Source organism: Larimichthys crocea, chromosome III (assembly GCF_000972845.2).
Source record: "Larimichthys crocea isolate SSNF chromosome III, L_crocea_2.0, whole genome shotgun sequence".
Classification (NCBI taxonomy): Eukaryota; Metazoa; Chordata; class Actinopteri; family Sciaenidae; genus Larimichthys; species Larimichthys crocea.
Window position 1 is genome coordinate 9016351 of NC_040013.1, and position 26588 is coordinate 9042938.

The window sequence follows — 26588 nt, forward strand, 5'->3', positions numbered from 1 at the left end:
TAACAGTATGGGGAGACTGAAAATGAATATACTAAGCTTGTGTAGTAGCAGCAGTTGTGGTACAATTGTAATAATTGGTGTAATTACACCAATTATTACAATTATACAGCATGGTTAATTAAATTAAGCGGAGACAAATAGTTTTCAGTAATAATAATAATAATAACAACAACAACAACAACAATAACAATAACAACAACAATAATAATAACAATAATAACAATATATGTAAATATATAAATATGTATATTTACAGTATGAACAGTATTAACAGTAATAGTGCAGAAGTGAATACAAATGATTAAATATAGCCAACATTATACGCAGAATAGACTAGATGCAGCAGAAAGTAAAATCATCATGTGTTTTTCTAATTTAGGTAAACACTTAAAAACACATTTTTCTTTAGTAAAGATTAATGATTCCATCTCATCTGACAACAACATCCAGTTACAAAGAAAACACGACTACTACAAAGTAACCACTTGATAACCACCCTGTGTAACTATGATAACTTGGTATTTTCCTGTTTTAAGCATTGCAAACCATCAGCTTTAGGAGATGATGAGTTCCTGAGGGACACATTATTGGACATACAGTTCAAAGTGAAAACTCTTAAGTCCATTTAAAAGTTCTCTCTCTTCTCCACATCACTGAGCGATCTTGAGGCTGTTTGTTCCCACAAGTCTTCTCTCTATATCCTCATCCAAAAACCCAGAGTTGCCAGGGGCAACAGCTGCGTGAGTCACCACCCTTCCTTTTCAACTTGTCTGGCAAAACTAGCATTGCATTTCTAATTGCCGAAATGAATTTTAAATGGCAATGTAATGTTATGCAGCAGAAGTGTGATTGTAATAGTTTTGATTAAATTTGATAGGGGTGAGCAGACAATTTATCTTCCGAGGAAAAAAAACAAAACAACAAAAACAACTCTCTGTGTATAGCCATGTAAACAGGATTATTGTCCACAATTGTCTGTTTATGCAATCATAAACAGCTTAAACAAACGGCTACAGTCTTTGTTTTGGCAGCAGTTGTGTTATTATTGCATATAAAAGTAAGCATAACTAGTTGAATCTAATCTTATTAATGACTTAAGTGAAACAAAGTCAAGCATCAAAATAATGTAATACATAATTCATTTCATTTTTTACGACAGTCAGTAAGTGTGCAGCGGAATATCATTGTGTTGCCAAATAAAACTTTCAGTGTCTTTGCACCTTTGCCACACTGAATCTCCCAGGCAACAAAATAATTATCCCACCACGGTTTGCTCCATTCGCTCCATGTTGAGCCATTTTTGTCAATTGCAACTGTGTTTGGAGAGCTGTTCAAAATGTATGAGACCAGTAATTAGGCTCGCCGCGAAGATCATGATTAATCACCCCAACAACCCCTTCCCGTTGTTAAATTTCACTTCATCTAACCCTTTTCTTCACAAAATCATTTTTTTTCTTGAATTTGGCTTTAATATCCTGCTTCTAATCACTGGATGGAAGGTCAGACTGTACTGGATTCAGGTGAGCATGTGAATTACTTTAATGTCTTTGACTTTAAATGCCATTAAGCCAACTCTCCAACCAATACAGCTTCAGTGGAGCCATGCTATATGAACATCTCCAGGATTAAATGATCAATTCTTGTTTTTTTGACCTTCAGGAATTCATGTTATCATAACTTTTATTAATAATTGTTCTTGTCTTCTTGTCATTTCTTATTAGTTTAGACACTGAGACGTTTTTAAGCACTGTGTAGGCCAAAGTGTTTGGTCCCAAAATAAAGAGGGCACAGCTTTTTAGTTTTTCGCTGCTGTGTAGTACAACTCTACATTCCTAGCATGTGTTGTGGATGTTTAATATGTGTGTTTGTGCCATGTTGTCTTTGTGTCTATGTGAAGGATGATGTTTGTCATCTGGCTTGGTCGGTGTTGAACATTGCTCTAGGCTGCGACGAGGTACTGTAGTCCCACTGAAGCGATGGATGGCTCACAGCTGGGCTGGGAAAGTCTCCAGTTGTTACTCAGCCCAACATCACAGGGCACTTTTTACCTCTCTTAATCCTGCTATCTTCTCTTCTCCGTCTCCTTCTCTGTACTCTCAATTACTGTTTGACTTCTAATCCCTTTTGCCCTCCTTAGCGCTCCTCTTCCAATTTCTCCATTTCTTTTATTTCACTTTAATATTTCTCTTTTTCTTTGTGCCTTTGTCACATCACCCTTTTTCTAATGGGCTTATGCTGGGCATGAATGTGTCGCCACAATCCAAAGCCTCCCTGTTCTGTGCGAGGGCGGTGAAAGTGGGGATCTACATTCACGCCACATGCCCTCTAACCTTGGCGAAGGCGAAATCAAGGGAGCGAGACAAGGAGCGGTTTCACCTTGTTTCCTTCGTGACTCTCTGATGGCTGCACACGGTTAGCACCTCACAAAGGACCTGTTTTATTAGCCTGGTCTCATTCACCTGCAGTAACCACTCTCATCTGCTTCCTCCATTCCACTTTGCTAAGAGGATATATCTCGGATTGTGTTTAAGATGTCGCTGATACACGTTTGAGAAATTCAATTTTTATGATAAATGTGATAGTGGTGTTTGTGTTTATCTGAGGCTTGAAAGGGGCACTTGTAAAGATTTTGAAATCCAATTTCTACTTTATCTCGTATGATCTCAAACTATAGTTTAGCTGAGTCTTATTAGAAATGAGTTACAGGTTTTTCTTTGAAACATGACAAACCTTAAATCCTAATGAATTAAAATGGTGCAATCAAGCTTCTGTTTGATCTTGGGCTGCTGGACCCACCTGCCTAGTTAATATGCAGTGGAAAGCTAAAACATAATGTATCAATCTTTAAGCTTTAAAACTGATGACACTCACGTAATCAATGTTTTATAGCACAGTTGCATAATTCACTTTGATCTTTCCAAAGCAGTTGAATATTCATAGCGTCTGTACCACTTGGACTGTATACATACCCAGTAATCCACATGGAAATACTTACTGGACTCATATCTTGTGGGATTCTGTTCGCTGTTCATGACTTTAGATTTCATGACAATATTTAATTTGACATCTCTTGTTCCCTCGTGACTGACATGGTTTAAACTGTTCTGATAATCACCATCAGACTAATTGGCCATTTATCATGAATGATGTCCTCTTTAATGGAATTTAGAGACATTTCTGACCTTTGACTTTTTTCCCACTGTTGTAGAAGCACTAGAGCTTTGTGTGTGTGTGTGCTCACCATTTTAAGCCGACTACCTGAGCTGTTGGTACATCTTTTTGGTCCAAGTCAATCAGGAGTCAAGTCAGGTCTCAAGTCTTGACAACAAAGGTTCAGTTAAGTTGAACATTTTGCTTTCAGTGTTGTCATAATAGTGTTTTCTTGAATGGCTGAGAGCAAGTCTTTGGCCCAATGAATAAATATTTTAAGGATGTGGCTGTGCAAAGCCTGCCTGTCACGGCATCTTTGAATTTTATTGTTTTTATGAGCTTCAGACTTGAGTCTTGACTACTTTGGCTCTTTAATCTCATGTCAAGTGAAGTCTTCTGGAAGATAGGTCTAAAAAAAAAAAAAACCCATAATGTCCTGCTACTTCTAACTCAAGAGTGTCAAGTCTGCAGCTTTGCCCACTACCCTGAAATGATAAATAAAAATGAAAATAGAGTTTTTTTTCTTACCTTTTCCTTTTTCTCATCAATTCTGAAAATTTGTTGAAAATGTGGAAAACTCAGAAATATTTAAAAGCAGCTCTTGGCAGCAGTTGTGTGTATTCAGTCTCAAAATAAATATCTTTTCTTAGGCAGAGTTTCTCAACCTCCTGTTGGTCTGTTCTTATTTTGCAGAATTATTAGACCTCAGCAAATACAGTTTTCTAAATCAATGTGACAGTGATGTGAAAGTGATTGTGCTTTTCTTTAGCCTGTGAAAGCTCCTAAAGCAGTATTAGAAATGACAAGCCTTTGAGAAAATCCCAAGTTCCATTTTTGGAGTTTTTGATTGTATCACTTGATATTCATCAGCAGATAAACCTCCCAGTAAATTTAGATGTCCTGGAAATGTCAATTTTATTTATGCTTCCCATTCTTGTTGGAAATGACTGTAGACAAAACAGTGCCACCTCAAGGTCCATTTAGTTGCTATCCTGGAAATTTTCACTGTATCACATGATCATAATTTGATTTCTGTGACTTTCTTTGGTGACTTTCAAGATAAAGTTTACTTTTTCTGTAATAATTATATCAATAGTATTTTACAAAGATCTTCCAGATAACTCCATAAAGTGAAGTAATCTGTCCTGATGGAAGATCTGTCTTGTCTGTGATTGTCCCCCAATTCACTCCCATAGCAGTCACCCAAGTTCAGTTGAGCACACGTTCCTGTTCAAGGTTTCGTCTGTGTCTAGAGTGGTCTCTCCTTTTTTTTTTTGGCCTCTTTTGAAAGCTAATTATGCCGGGCTATTTTTCTACTGGGGAGCATGTCAATATTACACAGTGGGAGAGCTCTCATTCACCCCGCGCTGCATTCTTATTCATGAGCCTTAATTCCATCAATGGCCTCCTGAGCCACTGGACCATGGTCGCTCCTTTACTATGGTGTGTTTTTAAGTGCGAGTGCTTGTAGCTGCCACAGAGAAATGCTACACCCTAAAGGAGTGTCACTTGTAGCCCCGCCCTCTCTCCATTTGCTTAGAACATGTTGAAAAGTGTCGCGTATAAAGCGAGAGAAGGGCTTTTGTGGGCGTTGACATGGACCTAATTTTTTCATGTACATACTCATTGAGGCGGGGGAGGTGAGAGCCTCTTGTTAGGGACCCTCACAGCAGAACTGAACAGTGTAACCTTGCCTGTGCAGTGGTGCAGCAGTGCTGTTTGAGATTTAGTCTTTATCGTGATTTTAGAAGAATCGGATTTGGCAAAATGCCAAAATAAATTACATTCTCTCTAAAATGTTAAGTACTTTGTTTTAGCAAAACAGAGGTTCAGTCAAATGGGTCAGATAGGTCAGGGTTGATTGCTACCTATCTTTTTGTCTTACAAGTATATGCAACCTTTATTTAATCAGGTAATTCTCATTGATATTAGGATTACAGATTTTAAGGTAGATTTGATTATTTCAATTCTAATTATTGGTGCAGTTAGTCCTCAAACTTCGAGATAAGTGCTGGATTTTGTGGCCATAAAACATTTAGACCTCCAAAAAGGCAAGTTAGTTTTTCTATTTTTGCAAGCTTCTGAAAGTCATAACATGATTTAGATTTTGTATTTTATCATAGATGAAGGGAGGAATGTTGTCCACCAGTGCTTTATCTGCCTTTTTTGACCCAAAGACTTGACAATAAAACAACAAAGAATTGCTGAGGAATTTAAAACTGTGGCTGTAATCTGTGTCTGTGTCACAGGAGCAAATACTTCTAAGGATAAAGTTTTGAAGGCAGGGAGGGAGACAGAGACTGTTTTCATAGTTGGAGGATGACGGAGAGGGATACAGCAGAGATAAAAGATGGTTCATCTGAGGTTCCACTACCCCTTTTCCCCTTTTGCCTGCTGATACTCTCACCACACAATCAAGTTTCACATATCACCTTGAAAAGTTTATTATACACCCACTGTTCCCTGATACTGTTGTTATCTTACAGTGTTGTCTTTTGGTTGTCAAGAGCAGAATTTGAATTTGCCTTTTTAAGCATCTTGATTTGACCATAATCATGGTCTACAGTCTTTGTTTAAATGTTAAAAGTTTTGGACACTCACCGTCTCATCCTCTTTTGACTCTTTATTGTTTTTGTTTTTTGTTTAAAATTTCTCTAAACCAATTCAAGACAGTACCTCGATTGCATCCCTCGCTGTTAGAGCTGAGGTCTTTCTCATGATGCAAGTTCACATTGAATGAGGTGAAGAGTGTGCAGACACCCAATCGCTTGACAGCAGTGTATTTAATAAAATATATTGTTTGAAGTTTTGATATCAGTTGGGAAATTAGGTTGTTGCAGCAGCATAAAATAGTAAAATTCAACATCGTGAAAGACAAAAAAATATAAGTAATAAAAAAGGCAGAAAACAAAAATAACAATGGTATAATGGCATATTAAAATAGTCACTAGTAGCACTGCAGCGTTTTTATGAAGTAAAGGCTATTTCTAAGTATTATTAAGAAGTAAATACAAGAATTTTAACCACTGGGGAAAAACAATTTTAAAATCCTAAAGCTATTTATTCTTAAACGAATAGTTCACGTTGGAAATCCGAATTCTAGCGTATCCTTTTATAACTCTATTAAAGATTTCACATTCAGGTCATTACATGTATGTCATAACTGCAGTGATGAAAATTTAAATACATCGAACCAATCACTGTTAAAAAAATACTGTGGGTATAATTGAGCATCTATTAATAGTAACTCTGAATTGAATATGTTCCTGATAATAAGATCTAGTACATGTACTGTATATCTTCTAAAGAGACATTGTTCTGCAGCTAGTGATATAGATATTAACTGTGTCACTGACAAAAAAAACATTTCAGCCAAAGTACTACCAGAGTACAAGTACTACCATCAATCTAAGCTCCTCTATACTTCCATGTGAATGGAGTGTTTTTGTCACTTTTAGAAGCTTGTAGAAATGGTGGCTCCATTTTCCTTACAATCAATTGGTGAGGAGGTGGTCTTTTTGTACGTATTCATCCACTTGCCAGGGCAAAAAAAAAAAACTCCTTGGAGGTTTGATGTGTGGCGTTAGAAACCATGGCAACGGCTCAGTTTGAACTTGACATGTCTTTGTGAGAAACAGTGAGGGTTAAGACCAAAGTTAGCTTGCATACCCACTTATCCTGCTTTGCGAGACAGCCTTCATATCATAACGGATAGCAGAAATGATGGAATTAGGTGAGGGTAACATATTTTATGTTCGGTACAACGGCAAAACAAAGTGCGTTCTAAAAATTTGTCATTTTTCAAAGGGTTTTGCAATAAATCTTTTTGCTGCAAACAGACGTTGACACCAAATACATATCGTAGTTGGGAAGCAAGCCGAGCAGAAACAAACCGACAGGATGACACACTCTAGACTTTGTGTTCCACTAGAACGCGACTCTCCACCTCCTCAGGCTGGATCTCAGGAGACCTGGTGGTATGGAAGAGAAGTTAAAAGACAGCTAAATGTCTTGGCTTCCCTTGACGAATTCAGTGGGACAGTGGTGGTGCGTGGTGTGAAATACAAGGAACGCCTTGTCACCTCTACCAGTACAGGAAAGAACCAGAACTGTATCAGTCTTTGTACTTCTTGTCCTCTCCTTATCCACCTCGCTTGCACTCTAGGTCTGTCAAATAAAATCTCTGAATAAATCTGAGGCAGTCACACCGAGCGCCCATGAAGTATGGCTTCTGAATTAAACTACAGAGAATTATACAGAGAGTATTAAAGTAAAGGACATTCACATTTTTTAATGACTAATGAAAAAATGATAAGATGAATTAGATATTAATTAGCTATTTGCTGTTTCAGCATTTCAATAAGCTCTTGCTCCCCTGGGTTCTAGGTTTTGGGCATTTTGTCAGAAGAAGGTGCGTGAGCACGAGCCAATATCATACTTTTTCTCTGGGTCATAACTCAGATCTGAGACATACATTGTTAGATTTAATTTCTTGAGAATATAATTCTCTCTTATTGCAGAAAAAAACGAAATAATAATGTATTAATCATCGTCTACAGCTTTATAATTAATGTTTGCCTTTCAAAATTGCCTTGAAAATTCAAAACACTCTTGCAAACTCAAGTTATATTTTGCCACCATCCCACCATGAAGATATTTGATACACCTTGTACTGATTTAGGACCTTTGTGCCTTCATGGGCAAGTAAATTACTTTCCTCTCAGACTTAAGTTGTGACTGACAGTACCTTGGGCATATTGACATAAAGGAGACAGCAGAGTTCAGTCAAGCCCAAGCCTTTAATCCCAACCATGCTTCCTTCAGGACAATTCCTTAAGACCTGTGGTGATTTCCTGCATGCCAATGCATGCCTGGACCCTTGCCGAGCTATCGACGTCTGACCCCTCCTGCTGAGGTTACTCATAACCCCTGCTCGTCTTTCATTATTGAGATGTGAATGAGGAAGGTCAAGGGGTGGCTCTCATCGATCGGTCAACACAGGAATATTTGATTGTTGCTTGGGTGGCTCTGCCAAGACACTCCTCTTTGTGACAACAATGGTGGCCATTTTGAATATACAAAAAGGTTGAGGTGAGCAAAAAAAAAAAAAATCCTGTTATACATACTGTTTTGAAATGGCTGGTTAAAAACCTGCAAGGTCATGCTCAGTCTATTTCATTCTGTTCTTTTACTTCAAGAATTATAAAACGGCAGCAGTGAAGAGATGTTATTTACTGCTAAACCTTGTGGCTTGTATAGGTAGAGTGGTTTGTTGTTAGAGGTACCCATTTGTCCCTTTGTCAGAATAGGTAATTAGCAACTAAAACCTCCTGGAAGCTAAGCACTATAGGTGACCGTTAGTGAAGCAATGCGGTCTTGGGCTTTGAAAAAAGGCTTTGAAGGAGGAAAGTGCTGGAAGCACATACTGGCCTAAGTCGGACATTGGAAGTTACCATGGTGACAGCGACTGGAAATGAAAAATCTGTGCTTAAAGGCAGGCCTTGCTGTGTGTGTGTGTGTGTGTGTGTGTGTGTGTGTGTGTGTGTGTGTGTGTGTGCTAGGGGAAGTGAGAGTGAGAGGGATGGGGGGGGGATCAGTGATACAGTGTGCTTATTGATTTGTGTGTAGATTATGAATACAGCGTATACAGAGCTATTCAATTGAGTACTGGTGTGAGTGGTTTTTATTCTTTATTCTGACAATCCTCAGAATGCCTTCCAGTTTTCCAACATAGAGATTGAATAATGGTCCAAGCTCAGGATTAGAATTGTTTTGTTGTCGCTGTGCAGTGCACGCAGCCACACAAGCTCCCCGAAGCACACTCCTTTGACTCGAACCAGCAGCAGACGTCGCTCTTTGTGCGTAACAAACGAGACTTGATGCCTTGAAAGCGGCGAGCAGCATTTTCAGCCTCTCTGTTTTTATTCCCTATCCGCCCGTCAGAAGGCCAGCACAGCAGTGGCACCACTGGATATCTGGCCGAAGAATCCGACGCTTGCAGAGATGTTCTTGAGATGGGCTTAAAATCTCAGCAGGAATGGTTCAAAAGGCTAACGCCGGTCAGCAATTCAATGGGGCTTGTCACTGGAATATTTCAGGATGGATTCCTTGTCACTGTAGAAGGAGTATATTGAGTGTGTGCATGCAGCCTGCCTGCAGAGATACTAGTGCTCATACATACACGACTTCAATTTAGCCTCTGATTCACATATGTGTGCACACGGCCGAACGCCCATCGCAAATCTCACTTCACACCTTGCACGTCAAATTATCGTTTTTTTTTTTTTCAATATATGACACATTAATATTCATATGACTGTGGTTGTAAAAAAAATAAAATATGACCCAATCCTCAATTTTACACATTCCCCTTGGAATGAGGCTTAGCCTAAAATGAGCCTACAGGCTCAGAGTCCCAAGGGCCGTCGCCGGAAGATAAATCAAGCGTCACCAGGAAGATAGGGAACAGCATCATTTGTTGGCAAGAATAGAAAAATTCATCCTGGAAATCGTAAATCATTAGACGGGCAGGCCCTAGTGAATAAGCCTCACCCACCAAACAAATCGATTCGTGAAGTTATTGCACATTTCAATCCTCCCTTCTGTTTGTTACAGGCACCTGGAGGGACCCTGTAGGCGTCGTGATTTACATACCGGGAGATTAGACACTTGTTGTTTTTGACAGATATTTAAATCATACTTTGAGCTTTATTTATTTGTTTGCTTGTAATGGAAGAGATGCATCAAAAATGTGTTATTACGCTTGTGTAACAGATATCGGTGTCAGCAGGTTAGCTCGCTGGTCTGTAAGTGGAGTGGAGTACTTTTCTAATCAATGCCTATTCTTCTCCTAACAGCAGATTTCAAAACATGTCTTAATTAACTCTTGTCCTCAAGCTAGGGGAAATAACTTTTCCTTTTACCCATTTTGATTTAATAATAATGTCTAAAAACCCGCTGATTCTCTTGGCTTCTTGCATACAAATTACATTCAGTCATATATCAGTTAGAGACCATTATGGAGGTTGCTATGTCGCAAATTCCACTCGTACAATGCAGAAGCATCTAAGACAGTTGACATGTTACTTACTGATCATAACTGAAGGAAATGTGTATCCCATGGGAAATGATGAAGATACAACAGTATATTGTATCTTATGAACTGAAGCGAATTGTATATTGAGTTGTCAGTCCTCTGTGGCAGAAATCCCAGTAGCTGCAATCAGGAACTATATTGACAGTAATGCTTAAATGAGCTTTAATTAGCTGCCGCATCATATAAATCATATATCTCTGCTTGTATGATAACATATTAAATACATGAATACATGAATTTCTGCCTCTGGGCTGTTTCTCTCACAATGTCAACAGTATAAAAGGAGCAATGATGATTATCTGAATAAAAAATGTATAATTTCTATAAACATTTATTTCATTCACAGGATAAAACAAAGAAACAGTGTAGATAATGTCTTATTTATTAGAATTTACACTTGGGTGAAAAGACTGCAGTACAGTGTGTGTGTATGTTTGTCTGTGTGAGAGAGACTAATATTGGCAGAGCTTGGAATCGCTCTCAAGTTTAAACAAAACATCATTCCTTACTCTCTTTTCGAGCTGCGCAATTTCCAAGATATGTATCTCCTGACATCCAAGGAAATGTCTGTGGATTATTCTGCTGAGTTTATCTTTGCCCTTTTGAGATAGAACTCAGACACTCGTCTCTGTGCTCCAAAAGGACCACTTGCTGTGTCCCTGCCTTGAAAGCAGAGATAAGCTGTACATGTGCATGCATACATGAAAAGGGACTAGCATTGATGTCAGAGAGGATTTAGTACACAAGCTCTATTGTCTCCAAAAGAATGGCTGTATATTACCAGTGTGTAAAAGAATACAGTTGAACTGCAGCAATATGGACTAGCTCATCTAAATTAATTATCATATGAGGCCAAGCTTTTATTGTATAATTTAAACAACACACTTGCAGTATAAACTCTTGCTACACTCCCCTTATAAAAGCAGTTTTACTGGATTTATTTGGATCAGTATTTTTTGTTTCTTCCTAATGTTGAATTTGGACGCGCCCAACTCCCCGAGCACTCCTCCAGCGTGTGCCAGATTCAAACTTTAATGGAATTTCGGTGTGCACAGCCAGATAGATGTCTACAGCATGTGCAGAATCACGGACTGACCTTTCAGGTGGAGAGAGAAATTGCATCACCTAATACCTGTTGTGGCACTGAAATAGATGGATTAATTTCAAAGAGGCTAGCTGAGCAAGTTCTGCAGCTGGATTAGTTTTCCTTCAAAATAAAAAAGAGAAATTGTATTCAAAGTAATTGTAAAGAAATGACAATGGTTCTCGAGTTGGATGTGTCCCAGGGCTTAGATAAATAACATAGTTTTTAACTAATTTTCTACTCCTACAACTACTTTCTTCCACATTCGTTCTGCTGCAAAACATTTCTTTAATTTCTCTTTGTTATAGCTCTCCACTCACACAGTCAGAGCGGTTTGGAAAAAAAAAACTGTTAGGGTGACTTAAAGGTGAAGTAAACATCTGCTCAGAAGCTCAAAGGTTTGTCTTCCTTTCAATCATACTCTCAGTAATATTCAAATGTCTTTAGAGATTTAAGGCTGATTTTAGATTCAGTAACAGCCTTTGGTGCACAATATGATACCAATAGAAAATGCATTGTGATTCCAAAAAAACAACAAAAAAAACAAAACATCTTTTTATGAAATGTTTACTGCAGCTGATCAACCTCGTGTCATTGACTGTAAGATTGCTCTGCCCTTCCCTTCCTGAGAACAACAGCCAACCTGAGGTAAATAAATTCCTCCCTTAAAAGCAAGGCTCATCGTGGGAGGAGTGCATCCCCTTAGGTGATAACCATTCTCTGGCCTGACCTCAAATCCATGTGTTGCCTGACAAAGTAACAGCAACTCAGTCATAGTTTTTATCCTCTTTTCATTTTCTTTGGCCTCAACGACAAAAACGTTTTGAGAAACTTTCACGAAAAAAAAAAAAAGAAAGATCAATTGAGATTTTAGATGATTTATTCTGCGATCATTTCAGGTCAGTTGATTATTCTATTTCAGATTTGGGCGTGACTGTTTGGACAAAAATGGAAAGTTTGAGAGGTTTTGCTGCTGTGCTGCATTTAACTTGTAGAATATTTCAACTTGAACTTGATATGACCGCTGCTGTGTGCGTTAGACTTTGCTCTACATACTGTTTCTATAGAGTCGTACATTGTTTTTGAATACATGATACATGGTTACCACAAGGTGAGTTAGATGCATTTCTTCTTCACACAAACTGTAAAGAGAAGCAAATTGCCAGGAAGGCAAAAAAAATGTTTTGACCATTGCTTATATTTGTTTTATCCATCACTGTGAGCCATAAACAAGCTCAATCTCCCTTCTCAGTTGTAGTACTGTATATAGTTTTAGTCATCACCTCAAGCGAGCAGCGGAACAGGAAAAGCATTTGTTCATCAAGCTTCACTTTAGGTTTGTAGCCAAACAAAGAACCCCATAGACAAATATGTGTATAGTCCTCCGTCCATGAATTCTCAGTAGGATTTTTGAAAATACTCGAGAAGTGTGTATTGTAGTTAATCATCTCTCCACAGCCACTGCGGTGCCACTGTATTTTTCTCTGATTGTTGTTGTGTTGGGATGAAAGTGTGGCTTATCTTCCAAATACAATATTAGAGAGAGGGAAAACTGTGATGTAAAAAAATCGTATGAAAGCTACTAATCTGTGTGAATGGCTAAAAGGGATTATGCTTGTCAGGAGGAGAAAAAAAATGAGCTCAAGATGTTCTTTTTTTTTGTTGAGAAATAGCATTGAATTTATGTAAGCAGTGGAAGTAGTTCATGAGAGATGATCAATCTCGACCTCTGTTTGACCATCCTTAATGAAACTCTTATTCCATACTTAATAAAGCCTGATAAAGGTCATTCATATAGGTCATGCACATACATGCTCCATCTCCTCTATACCCAACAGTCACTCGGCACTTTATTCATTTCTGCTTAGTTCCACATAGTTAATCCTGTAAAAAAGCAATAGGGCTCATGTTTTGTCACCCATAGTGTTTGTACAAACAGTGTGACAGAGCTTGATGTTTTTTCAGTGATTCTGTAGCACGATGCTAATGCCACCCAGGAGGCAAGCAATGCTGCGACGAGTTAATCTTACATGCAGTTGTCTCCATATGGGACTATTCGCATTGACGATCATCTGTTGAACATGAAGGCGCTCGCATGCGTTCGGGCGCAGATGTTCATCCGCGTTTACGGCATGCTATGTCGAGAGCAGTGAGCTCCTTCAACGCTGCACTTTAAATACTCCACGCCCACACTCGGCCATTGTCGTAATGTTGTATACATTCAGTCCACATCTTCCTCTTGTGCTTTTTTAAGAGTGCCTCTCGTAGTGTTTTGGAAACAAATTGTGCAGCTTTTAGAATAACAGCAGTAGTGCCATTAAAGATAATCTACCAGCATGTATATAAATGCAGTTTCTCTGCGTAGGCAGTTTGAATATGTATGCAACAATCGTCCATCATCCTTTGGATTAACATGCAACCTCTAAAAGGATCTTACAAAATAGGTGTCCGTTTGAATCCTGACATGAGAACATAAAGTGTACTTCCAAGTTGCACAACCTTTTAACCTTTGACCACTATGGTTGAGCTGGTCAGTGGCCAGCAGAATGTATAATATGTGATGCATAGGGCAGCCAGTTCAAACAGGTCATATCGATGGATAGATGTCAAGAAACGTCTTATATTACCATGTAAAATTTAGATAAATGCCTTAAACCTTTTACACAACAAAAATTCTCAGACAGAAAGACAGGATATGAAGATGTAAGATGTATTCAGGGAGAATCAATATATGTATGTAATATAATGTGCTGTTGATGCATTCAGATGCTACCAAAACAAAAACACTACTGTTGTAGTTATAATCAGCAGAGCAGTGTCAGTGGTTTGCTTTAGATCATGTTGTTGTTTTGGGAAGTACAAAATTATCATATCATCTTTTAAAAATTATATAAAATTTTTCCATTTGATTGACACTGGATGTATTAAACGCCGGTTGGTAAACAGGCATACCTCAAGGAATTTAACTGGGGTGATGTTGGTAAACAGGCATACCTCAAGGAATTTAACTGGGGTGATGATTCTGTCAAGGCTGTTTTGTTTTTTTATGTTTGTCTCTTTGTGTTCATATTTCTGTGCACTTTTGCAATATGATCAATTATAATATGCACTGAAGCAGCACAGACAGCGTAAAGAGGACTCCACAGATTTAACATTGCACATTGTTGTAGGACTCATGATGGACAGTTTCAAATAAAGGATTAAAAAAATAAATCAGAATTGTATCAAACACTTCCTTAGCTACAGAAGTCTGGTAAGCTCAGCTTTTCAAACTTGTAGTCTTCAGCTCCAGTCGAATATAAAGGGCTGTATAAAACTGTTTTCACACTTGCAAATGTTTTTCCCCCAGACTTGTAAACAGACCTTGATGTATAAAATTGGTGGGTCTCTTCTACGGGTTGGTCAGACCACAATTTACAACAACGTAATTTTGGCTTTGACTTAAATCAGATAATTTCAGTGGAGCTGGAGCCAAAGTAAATCCGTGCAGTGCGAGACTTTAACCTCTGTGCTGACAAAGTCCAAAATAATGGGGGGCTATCGTTAGCCATGTCGCACCACCCAATTTCACAGTATAACCTTTCTTTGCCAACTGAGAAACAGCACGGACAGAGCTTTTCTTTCTATTTTACCACCAAACTAAACAAGCAACATGCAAGCAGTCACAACAACAACAAGCCTTCAGTACCATTTCACAAGGGAGCACAAATTCATTTTGCAGTGGAACTTTTCTGGTGTGACTGGTTATTGTGTATCTGATAACTACTGTAGATGTCACAATGACACGAATAGCTTTGCCACTTTCCACCTGTAGTGACAAACAAACCGAACATAATTAAAATAATTGTGTTCGCAGAAATTCTCTTGCTTGAAAAATCCCTTTGTTAAGTAGCGGTCCACAGCACTTAAGTGGATGAATTAAAGAAATCATTGTAGTTTAACTAAATTAAATCGCATAAACCCAACCCTCAGGCAAAAAGCATTAGCATTGTTGTCACAGTTTGTTTGATAATCCCCAGCTTGGAGTATCTTTTAAAGTAACTCCAAATAACTGAGATATAAACATATGAAAGATATATTATTCTATAGAGGATCCACAACAGAAAACTTGATACTTAACATTTAAGTTCAAGTCAATTTTATTATCAATGCTGCCATATGTATAGGACATACAGAGAAGGTGCAAACAATAAACATGAAATATAAAAGATAAGTAAAAGATGTAAAAAATATCAAATAAAAGAAAAGAAGAAAATACAGTGGCAAATCTAGTAGATATAAATAGTATAAATATGGCAAATATGGCGGTATGAACAGAATGAACAATATAAACAGAAACAACAGTCTAACAGTATCAGTATGGCAATATGGCACAGTATACACATAATTATCATTCTCCTCATTCTCCTCCCGGAAGGCAGGAGGCTAAAGAATTGGTGGGTGGGGTCGCCCGCAAAGCACTGCAGGCTTCACTCTCTCCACAGCAGCACCGTTGATGGTCAGTGGAGAGTGCTGGATGGAGGCTCTCCGGAAGTCGACAACAATCTCCTTCGTCTTCTCCACGTTCAGAGAGGATTGTTGTCTCTGCACCACATGGCCACTTGGCTCACCTCATCCCTGTATTTTGACTCTTCATTGTTGTTGATGAGCCCCACCACAGTTGCTTCATCCGCAAACTTGATGAAGAGGTTGCTGTTGTGTGTTGGTGTGCAGTCGTGGGTCAGCAGGGTGAAGAGTAGCGGGCCGAGCACACATCCTTGGGGCGCCCCTGTGTTCAGCACGATGGTGCTGGATGCGTTGCTGCCGACCCGGACTGCCTGTGGTCTTCCGGTCAGGAAGTCCAACAACCAGTTGCAGAGTGAGGTGTTCAGTCCTAGACAGTCCAGTTTCTGCTTCAGCTGCTGGGGGATGATCGTGTTGAAAGCTGAACTAAAGTCTAAGAACAGCATCCTCACATATGAGTCTTTAGTGTCCAGGTGAGTGAGAGCTGAGTGGAGGGTGGTGGAGATTGCATCATCAATGGACCGGTTGGCCTGATATGAAAACTGGTAGGGGTCCAGGGAGGGAGGGAGGATGGATTTGATGTGCTGCATGACTAACCGCTCAAAGCACTTCATGATGATGGGGGTCAGTGCCACAGGGCGGTAGTCGTTGAAGCAGGATGGAGAGGTCTTCTTTGGAACCCGGGATGATGGTGGTAGTCTTGAAGCAGGTGAGGACAACAGCTGCATGCTTCTGTATATGAACAATGGGATTCTGAACATTCCTCTTTCTGTAAAATAGTTACACCAATCGACGCTCAGCAGTTACCTCTGAATGCTTCTTGGTTTTCTCAAGAGCTAATGCACAGACGTGAGGCCATTGCTTCTCCTCTTGTAACATTTTCTTGAGGTTTTCATGGGAGTCTTAAAGGTTGTTTTTTTGTGTGTGTGTGTGTGTGCTGTGCCAGGAGACAGCCTGAATGAGAAAAGATGGATGCTGCGGCGTGCAGCTGGGAAAGATAATGAATGAAGTCGACCGTGGGTGGCGAAGACCATCACTAAAGCGTAATGGGTCCCAACAGAGGGATGGGGATATTGACCCGTCCGTCACTTTTTTTTTTCCTGCTCTCCTCCCTGTCTAATACAAACTCTCACCAGTGTGTACACAGTCTGACACACACACACACACACACACACACACAAACACTGCAATGTACACATGAATCAGACAATACCAACATACACTTTGTCTCTGCACACAAACACACACATACCCCACAAGTCCCTGAAGCACCTTGTGCATCTTTTTTCTCATCTTGACACGAGAACTAATGCCAATGTGTGTGTGTGTGAATTTCCTGGAGGTTGGGCACTTTGGACATGTTTGCTCTTTTTAACTGAAAGCAAATGGGAGAGTTTGCACTCCCTGACAGGAACTGTTTTATCAAACATATACGAACTGTCGAAGAACTCTACAGAGAGACATCCCCTCAATGCAGAACGCCAGATGAAACCACCTCTGTTCTTATTTCACTTACTTCAAGCCAACTTCTTCGATATGGATTCTCTGGAAAAACCACTCAAAGCAAGTTTCGTGTTGGAAGCAGATTTAGATTGCATGTTTTTTTCCTCCTGAACTTTTAAAAGCTGGCAAACCTTTCTCTACTTCCACTCGGTTGGTATTTTCCTTGTGATATAAATCACTTGAGTTCTGAAAGGAAACAGTGGTGTACACCAATTCTCTTTTATTACTCCCCAATGTGGACAAATCTGTCTAGTTTTGACAGCAGCTGCACCATCCCCTGTTTTTTTTCTTTCTCTATCTTTGATTCATTTGTTCACCCATTTGTCCGTCCATTTATTTATTTTTTTGTCCTGTGTCAGTGGTCAATTGACTGGGAGGGAATCAACCCACATCCGAGGCAGCAGCAGGATCAGCCAGCGATTACAGTCATTACAGTTTGTGCTTACATAGGGCTCTTGTGCTTTGTGCCACATCTCCCCTCGTCAGCTGGCAGTCTGAGCTCTAATCTGCCAGTTATAACGAACAGCAGACAAGGGAACAGGAGGAATAAAGCTACAAGGGAGGAAAAGCGGCAATGCGGATGAAAAAGGGGCAGTTGGTGGCCAAATTGCAAATTCAAAGAATCTTAGCTCTGATAGATGGTTACATCCAGATGTAATCTTTTATCATGTGCTCTCATTGTGTGTCCAGTGTAGAGTTTGTACACCTATAATTTCAACCTTTTGTTTGCTAGTGAATGCCAACATGATGCCAATTAGATCATCTAGCCTGTGGTAGTTTCCAACCACCTGCTGTCTTCTTCCTCTTATATTGACTATGCAAACCACATATTCCTATTCATATTTGAATACATCACTCAAAATGGATCCATTTCCCTCTCCCCCTGCTAGTTCAAAGGGCTCCATCAGAGTCAAGTGTGTGATGAAATCCTAATTACCCCCTTAATTGGTAATTGTGAACTCATTGTGGCACGTGGTGTGGGCAGCTTCTCCCGCTATCGATCGCCCTCCTACTCTGCCATTGATTTGCACTTGATACATTTAATTGTAATTATTTCTCCACCTTATTTCATTACCCTGCAAGATACGGGAGCTTTTAAGATGCTAGTGGAAAACTGATCTGAGGAGGTATTTGTGGCTGTGTGTGTAGAGGTAAAAAAAAAAAAAAAATGCACAGCAGTGATAACAGGGATTTTGAATGTGGGTCAAGGGAAATGTTAAGGCCGGGATTAAGTTTGCAATCCACATAAACATTATGATGTTTAATCCCTCAAGAGGAAGTTATTACAAACTATGATTAAAAGTCCCGATCTGGTTCTAGCTTAGATTTGAGGCCAGTATTATTAAATAATATTAATAAAAAAACATACATTCATGCTGTCCACCTGCAAAACAAGCCAAAAGCTTGATCTTCTGTTGCCTGTCCAGTTGTGCAAGTGTATATGTTTGTGTCTCTGCTCCAACCCCTCTGGCTAGTTACATCTCTTTTATCCATCCCTCTCCTAATTCTATGTGACACTTAATCTTAACGTGTGCTCTCACTCACTGATTACACCCCCCCTCCCTCAAGTTCTAAATAGAATAAACCAGAAATGGTTGTAAAGAAGAAGGGTGTAGAGATGAGAAACCTGCCTCTATAATTGTTTCTCAGTTTCATAGGCTTGACCCCTTATTTATTTGACTGGCATTTACTGCCTGCGAATTAACTCTTCTTTGGCACGGACAGGCTGCAGACAGCTGACTAGAGTGAGTGAGTGAGTGGCTAAGGGTGATGGTGTGTGGTGGGGGTGTGCGTGGGTTCATGAACCCATAAAGCTCGCATGGGAGCGACTCGGCAGACCATATCTCATTACTGGGTTGGTTTAAAATGAGATGGGCCCCTTTTTGCTTGTTCCTCACTGGTTCGATTGATTAGTCGGCAGCCAATCAATGTTAATTAAGGTGTAGAGAATCCTTTTAATTGTGGCGTATGAATCATTGTGTCAGACCCCGCCTTGACCTTCACAAGACTTACATTGTGAACGGCCTTGCTGGGAAATAAATACCTTTTATATATTGCAAGATAATGATAGTATAGATTTGATGGATGGTGATCAAGTATATACTGTAGCTTGCTGCAGCAGTCCTCATAAAGATCACATACACAATGAGTGCTCAAATAGAAACCAGACCGACCTTCATATCCTGGGCTTCATTTTGTAAATACCCGCAGAGCACCAACAGATCAATACTTGTCAAAACATTTAAGAGTTAATGTTGTGAGATAAGTGTTGCTATGATGTGTGGCGAGAGGCTCTCTGTGCATATGAAGTGGGGCTTTGATTGATCACTGCCAAAAACAAAATGGCACATGAGAACACCACAAGCAGCCATAATTGTGTTTTTTAATGAAGACCTACATTTCATGTTGGAGCCGATTTCGCACTGAGTTGATTGTGTCTACCCCCCTCCTGTTTACCAACACAACCATCCATCATGCAGTAATGGCAACATAACCTACACATGGTTGAAAGCTGGTTTGTAAGTCCATGACGTGGAACTAGTGCCTCCTGAACCTAAAAAGAAGGGTGAAGGGTGCCCCAATATACCATGTTTTATTTTTTCTAATTTTTTCCAACTCCTTTGAATTATTCAGGATGGTATCTGAGGCAGTTTCCTGTTTCCTTATACTGTATATAATCCATCAGTTAGTCATGTGACCTTTAGGTAGAAACAATGTCTACAATGTGTAAGCAATAGCTTGCACAAAATAAAATATTCCATCTTCTACAAAGCAACTGAACAAGAAAAATATATACTGTACATCTCCATAGATACAAAATACCATACAACACTGCAACTAATGTTTCACAATATGTTCTTCTAGATGTATCAGATCCCAGTGTTTCAATGCAAGATGTATTGTATGTTCAGATCTACGCCACCTCTTCCACTTTTTGATTACCTAACTAAAAGTCAACTAACCTGAGCACATCCAAAATCTTAAATGGCCCTAAATCTAGTCCTTGTTTAACCTTCTCTGGTACTACAGTGAAGATGGGGGACTTACAAGCATCTTATTTTGAAATGTGGTCATAATCAAAACAGCAAAGGCTAATATATCCAGGCTTTTAGTCACTGGTGTGGTCCACTTAATCTTGCACTTCCCATAATGCAACTTTATAGCTGTTTTCATTAGACCCTCCTTGGCTGGTAAATGCCAATGTCTCACAAACTCCACGTCTCTAGTTTGTAATACAGGCTCCCTGATGTAAATGTGTAGACTTTAAGCCTGGTGACATCATGATGACATCAGGGTTATATTTGGAGAGACACAGAAGACTTAATGCATTTATTTGTTAGTTGAGCGCTACTTCATATTGCAATTAAAGTAAACCTGGTGTGTAAAAAAGTGCTTTTAACATCTCCAAATATAAAATCCTACCCAGTCCTGAAGCAAAGAGACTGGATGAATCATCTCCAGTGAAGCTTCATAATCATCATAATCTCTTCTACAAAATTAAATACTTTCAACTTCATTAACCACAGACTAAACATCTGACTAATGTCCTACTCTACATTGTGGTCATTTAGAAGTACAAGATTATCTGATGTTGCTATTTTTCTTTTTCTTTTTTAAATGATCTTTTCTCTGTTTTCAGATGTAATAACCGGACCCAGTGTGCCGTTGTGGCTGGACCAGATGTATTTCCTGACCCTTGCCCTGGAACCTACAAATATCTGGAAGTCCAATATGAATGTGTACCCTACAGTACGTATTCCTTGATTCTCTCACACTCCTAAAGCACCTTCTAATGCTCTTACCCATTCTTACTTCCTTTTAACAGCAGTGACTAATGCAACAACCCAATCAACATGCATGCTAGAAATGCTCCAAATGTTCAAAAAATCTCTTGAATGTGTCATCCAGTTTAGTCGCAGAGATTAAGACGCAGCAGTGGATGTGAAGACAAGAGATGTTTCCTGTGATCTGAAAAACATCCTGCATGAATACACAAAATATTACTGACAGTGTTGTTTATGTGTTACAGTATATCAGCGTGGAGGGATGTTTACCCATTGACGCGATGTTGTTGTTTATCAAACGTTAAAGTCTTTGTTGTAACTGACAAGAGCTTAACACTTTCCTCGGTTTCTTCATCCAGTGTGCCAGCTTATACTCAATTTTTACAAGCAATGTCTTCTGTGGGATAGTGGTAGTATAATTTATTGATGATAAAGTAAGCGGATTGTAGGTACAGTACATGTATATACTGTAGATAAGGTTTTAAAGTGATACAAGAGGCAAGTCATTTGAGACCAGTGTAGATTTGTCACTGAGAATAATACAGCTGTGTCAACATGCTAAAAAGAATAAAACTGCTTAGCCATTAATGTATTCAGTCAGAGACCGTGTTAGCTACTTTTCATTTTTCGATGGTGCTTGTCAGTGCCTTCCCATCATCTCCCATCAGCTTCCCCAGTTCACAGCACTTTAATATCTTTGAGGAATCATGTCTGATCATGTCATGTCTCTGTTAGCGTAACAGCAAGAAAGGCCGTTTGACTTTAATCAAAATGAAACATACTTGTTGTTTTCGGTTCAGTTCAGCTCATTGGACTCCAGTAAATGTTGAGCCTAGTGAGGCATCTCTAAAGTGAGTAAATAAAAAGGATTTAATTAGTGCAGCAGGTGAAAAACACTGTCTGGCTGCACATAACTTGAGTGGAAACATTTAGGTGGGGAATGGAAGGATCAGCATGGGGTTGACAGGATGAGCACACAGTGAGGAAGTCCAGGTGAGGTCAGAGGAAGTGGCATGGACATTGCAATACGACCTTAGGTATTGTGTTAGAATGACCTTTGGAGTGGAACACTAAAGTCAGCATAATTATGTCTGCCAAAGTCCTGACATATTGCATGGCTCGATCAGAAATTATATACAACTGGAAATATTTTGTCTTGGACATTTGTCTTTGTAGTCTGCAGCTTTCTAGGTTCAAGCGAACCCTATTGGTCCAAATTCAAATCAAAACCATCTTTTTAACTTTTGATGTCCTTACATGGCTCCCTCAGCAGGATGCCCGATGGAAGCTTTCATGGTGTGAAGTAAAAACCATTTCTACCAGTGAATCAATGCTGGCAATGGGTGACTCTTTGCAGTATCCACATTTTGCTATCTCAGCCACCCAAAGTCAGTGTCTTTCCAAGGTGTCCATGTAGAACACTGACCCAACCAAAGCTGCTGTAATGGACAGAAAAACTTCAAAACTTCATTTGTTCCAAGTGACTTTCCATCTTCCCTGATTGGTAACCTGTTATGCATGTTTGACCATTTTGTCAAAACAATGCTTCCATCTACTCCGATTTTCAACTTAGCACGCCATTGTTTTAATATTTTTACTTATAGAAGTCAAGATGGACATTGTCCCAGTGTTGGGAACTGGCAGTGTGCGAGTATTTTTGTTTTTACTTTTTTTACACCAACCCCTTCAGGGCAGCCTTGCTCCCTTTGGTTGTAGTCAGATGGTGATCATTGCCCACTGGAGGGTGAAACTGCAGTGATACTCTTTTATCTTGTTCTGCCCCATCCTGCTTTTGTTGCCAGTTTAGTTTGGCAAACATAAAGGGTTGGTTTTGCTGTCCTAGCCTAATCCTGGTGACACTTCCTGTCCCATGGGAATCCTGTGGGATCCAGAACACCCACAACATTCCCAGTTCATAGACTTGATTACACACCTTCTACTACTAGAGGCTGACACAGGAGTGGTTCGTTTTTATTCCCTTTGCCCAATCCTAAATTATTTCTACTCGATATCCCACGGTTAAATAGCTTATGTCAGTCCCAGTCCCATCACATCCTGATTCCATTACTTTCACTTAAGGCTACTGATGTCACTTTTCTGAATTTATATGAAGGACATACTCATACATTTTGCCACAATGTAAAAAAGGCTCCCATTCAGTGCAGAGGCTTGGTTTTGCCACCCTGTTCTGATCCCTGTGACACAAAGTAATAGCTGTGCTGCCCAACGGAAATTCCCATGGGACCGTGGCATTCCTATTTAGTTGTATGCCTCCACTACCTACCTTCTACCTTCTTTTATGATAATATACTCAACTTCTTTTACAAAAGCAACATCGAAACATGTAACAGTCTACTGAATTGTTTGAAAACTGCTTCTGGCAGCTTTGTTCCAGTAACATCGAGGCCGCCTATTAAGGGTGCACCAGGGAGGGAAGCAGGGGGCACCTTGTCTGGTGTAACTATGGATTGTGCCCAGAGCCATCACAGGATAAAAAAATCTGCTGGCAATGCATAAACTTTGCAGAAGTCATGTAGGCGTTTATTTGTATATTAATTTGAGCAGGGAAGCAAAGTGTAATCACAAACGGTCACCGGAGACGGACTTTGAGACACATTTTATCGCAGGGTGTGAATTCAATTCATCTGTGACAGCCTAGTGGACTCTTTCCTTCCTCCCAAACAAAGCAATCAGATCCTTTTTTGGCTTGAATGAGCCAGAACTGGAGACAGTTCTTTGTGTCTTGTTAAATTTTTACTACCTGCGTTGCATAATTAATCATGAACTACTAGAGATCAATTGTCATCGCCTGTTGAAATCTCCAAGAAAAGGCTGAGTAGTTGCTCATTAATTTAGGACAAGTTAGTTTGGTATTTACATTGGAAAAAGGGTAGTGTTTTAGAAATGACTGCTCAATTGTGGATGGGCTTTTAACAGAAGTCTCCTTACCGAGTGCCTGAGACAGACTGAAGGATTTGAGTGTCTAATAAGAGGAGCAGCCACCCATGACTCCCAACTCTCCTTCAGTGGTGAAGTCTTGACTTTGTATTCCACTGACAAGCTCTCCCTCTCCGTCCTACTACTCTTTTTCTTCCAAGTCTCCCTCGCTTTCACTTACATTTTGTCCTTTAAGTGCTCTCACTGCTTCTCCCCCCCCCTATATCCCTTTATTTTCTCCCTCCGTTCCCTCACTGTGCAATCTCAGCTGCCCCTCCCTCCCTTCCCTACCACCTTCACTGACAGCTTTTATCTGTATTCAGCTTGGGGAGCCTCTTTTCTTTAAGGATAAATTACCGCTCTCTTCTCCATATCTTTATAAGCCGGCGAGATTGTACAATCAGATGTGCCGTTAATAATGGCAGAGAAGTGTGCTAAATCGATGGACACATGCCGCAGATACAATATTGATTTTATTAATTTGCAATTTGATCCGCTCCATCAGTTGTAATGGGAAAAAAAATGTTACAACAATTACCACTAAGAGTGGCAGTGTTTGCCTGTCCTGTGTGGCGGTACCACAGCACACGGCAATCCATCATATTATCATTTGAGCTTCCATCTGAATAATTATTTGATATGAGCTGTGTTACTTTTGGGGAATAGCATCATATTGAACAATAAGGGAGGTAAAATAGAAAGGTGAAACAATAAAAAAGAAATTGATACATACTGGATTTTAAAAAAATGTACTTAAAACATAAAACTGAATGTCATTTGCATCTTCACATCCTGTAGGTCATGGCGGCGTCTTGTCAACATTAGGGTACATTCATTTTTCATCTGCCAGAGGACTCTTTCCTCTTTGTGCTAGTGCAGTTTGTGCATGTTCCCACATGCACTTTACAGATTAGTAAGGCTACCCTCAGGCAGAAGTGACGTGCTGACCCTTTATGATGACTCATAAACATGACTGTGCTCCCGTGGCTGACATCTGTCTCCGTCCCGCCCTCTCACCTTGACTTTCCATGGTTCAGCGGAGAGACGAGTGTCTATTCTCTTAGTGCCTTATTAAAACCTTTCTCCCCCGCTTGCTCCGTCCTTCTCTGTGTAACTTTCGCTTTAACAGCTCCTCCCAAAGGTCGAGCTCATAAGAGGTCAACACAACTGTGTCTCTCTTTCCCACCTACCCAGTGTTCTTCCTCAGCAGTAATGAAGCCGTTACATCCCCTCAGTGGCCCTTCGAATTCTCAGACTTGTCACACAAGAGAGTGCATTCAAACTTGCTCTGTCGCTGAAAGACTCTTTCAGTTGTTGACAGCTTGATGTTACCTTTCCTGTCCTTCTCCCGGGGCATCAGCCATCTCCCTTCAGTAATTAGATCTACCTTTCTGTGTAGTTTCCATGGTAAGTTGACTGATTTGGTCCAAGCGAGCGGTCAAACCCCTCATTCCTAAAAATAAAAAAAAATGAGGTAGGGGATAATTACTCGTCCTTTCAGGGAAACGCTTTTGTTCAGTTCACTTTTCAAAAATTGACACTTTCAGTGTGTATGGCAGATGAGGTGGAGGAAAAGTGAGAGACAGAAAGGCACACACAAGAAGAGGGTGGGAGAACAAAGGAAGAAAACCTGCCGGCAGTCTGCTGCTATACATAAGCCACTAGTTCCCCCCACTGTTTGTAGCTAATAAGGACAATGTAAAATCCTGTCTCGCACAGTGGGATCCAGCTCAGCCCTGTCAGATATTTCTCACACTTTGGAAGCTAAGCCAGGACATATAATCATGCAATCAATTCTCCAATTTGAACGGATCGGTGTAATCCTGAGCTCGTACCTCATAAAAACTTGCCATGTAATTTGTCGAGTTCTTTCATTTCCAACTTAGCTAATTGGTTTTTAATTCATTTCGCTAATAATAACACACCTAACAGGTTCAGGGGGCCCTCGACGAATAACAGGAGTAGATTGTTTTGGCATGTTTTACTCAGCACCTGCTACCAATCTCTGTCCTTCTGTGTTGGCAGGTGAAACCATGAAATCGATGCTCTACACATGGCTATCACTTACAATGCAGCTTGGGCAAAATGTGGTGTGATTACAGGGCCCATTATGCAGTGGTCACACCGAAGGTAAACACCACCTGTGTGACCAGGAAGGCGCTTCATGGCTGTAATGTGGACACCGCGATTGGTTGTGTGTCTTGTCAGGGGAGCTCATTGTTTTAAAAACTCTACCAAATGATTTTACATTATTAATCAAAATCATGTCTTGGCTGATGTTCAAATGGTTTGGTAGTTTCCCTGACTCAGTATTCAAACATCATCGGCAGGCTACCCCGGCAGTTCTCTTTGCCTCGGATAATCTTGCAGCAACTTTTAAGCTTCTTGAAGAGCAGATCACTCCATTCGATGTTATCAGAAAATCTACTGAGCAGATTGTATGGAAGTTCAGTGGCTTTTTGCCCTTGAGTTCTCCAGTCCACGCTCATTAGGTCTAGTGTGGGGGTCGACACCGTGACAGCAGATAGAT

At 39.9% G+C, this 26588-nt stretch overlaps 1 protein-coding gene across 1 annotated transcript in view; it reads left to right on the top strand.

Annotated features, from left to right (window-relative positions):
- Positions 1 to 26588, top strand: part of LOC104933960 (adhesion G protein-coupled receptor L3-like) — a 136224-nt gene that overhangs the window by 19114 nt on the left and 90522 nt on the right. The window contains 1 exon segment of the mRNA XM_027278472.1: positions 20977 to 21086. Coding sequence (XP_027134273.1) covers positions 20977 to 21086 — 110 coding nt within the window.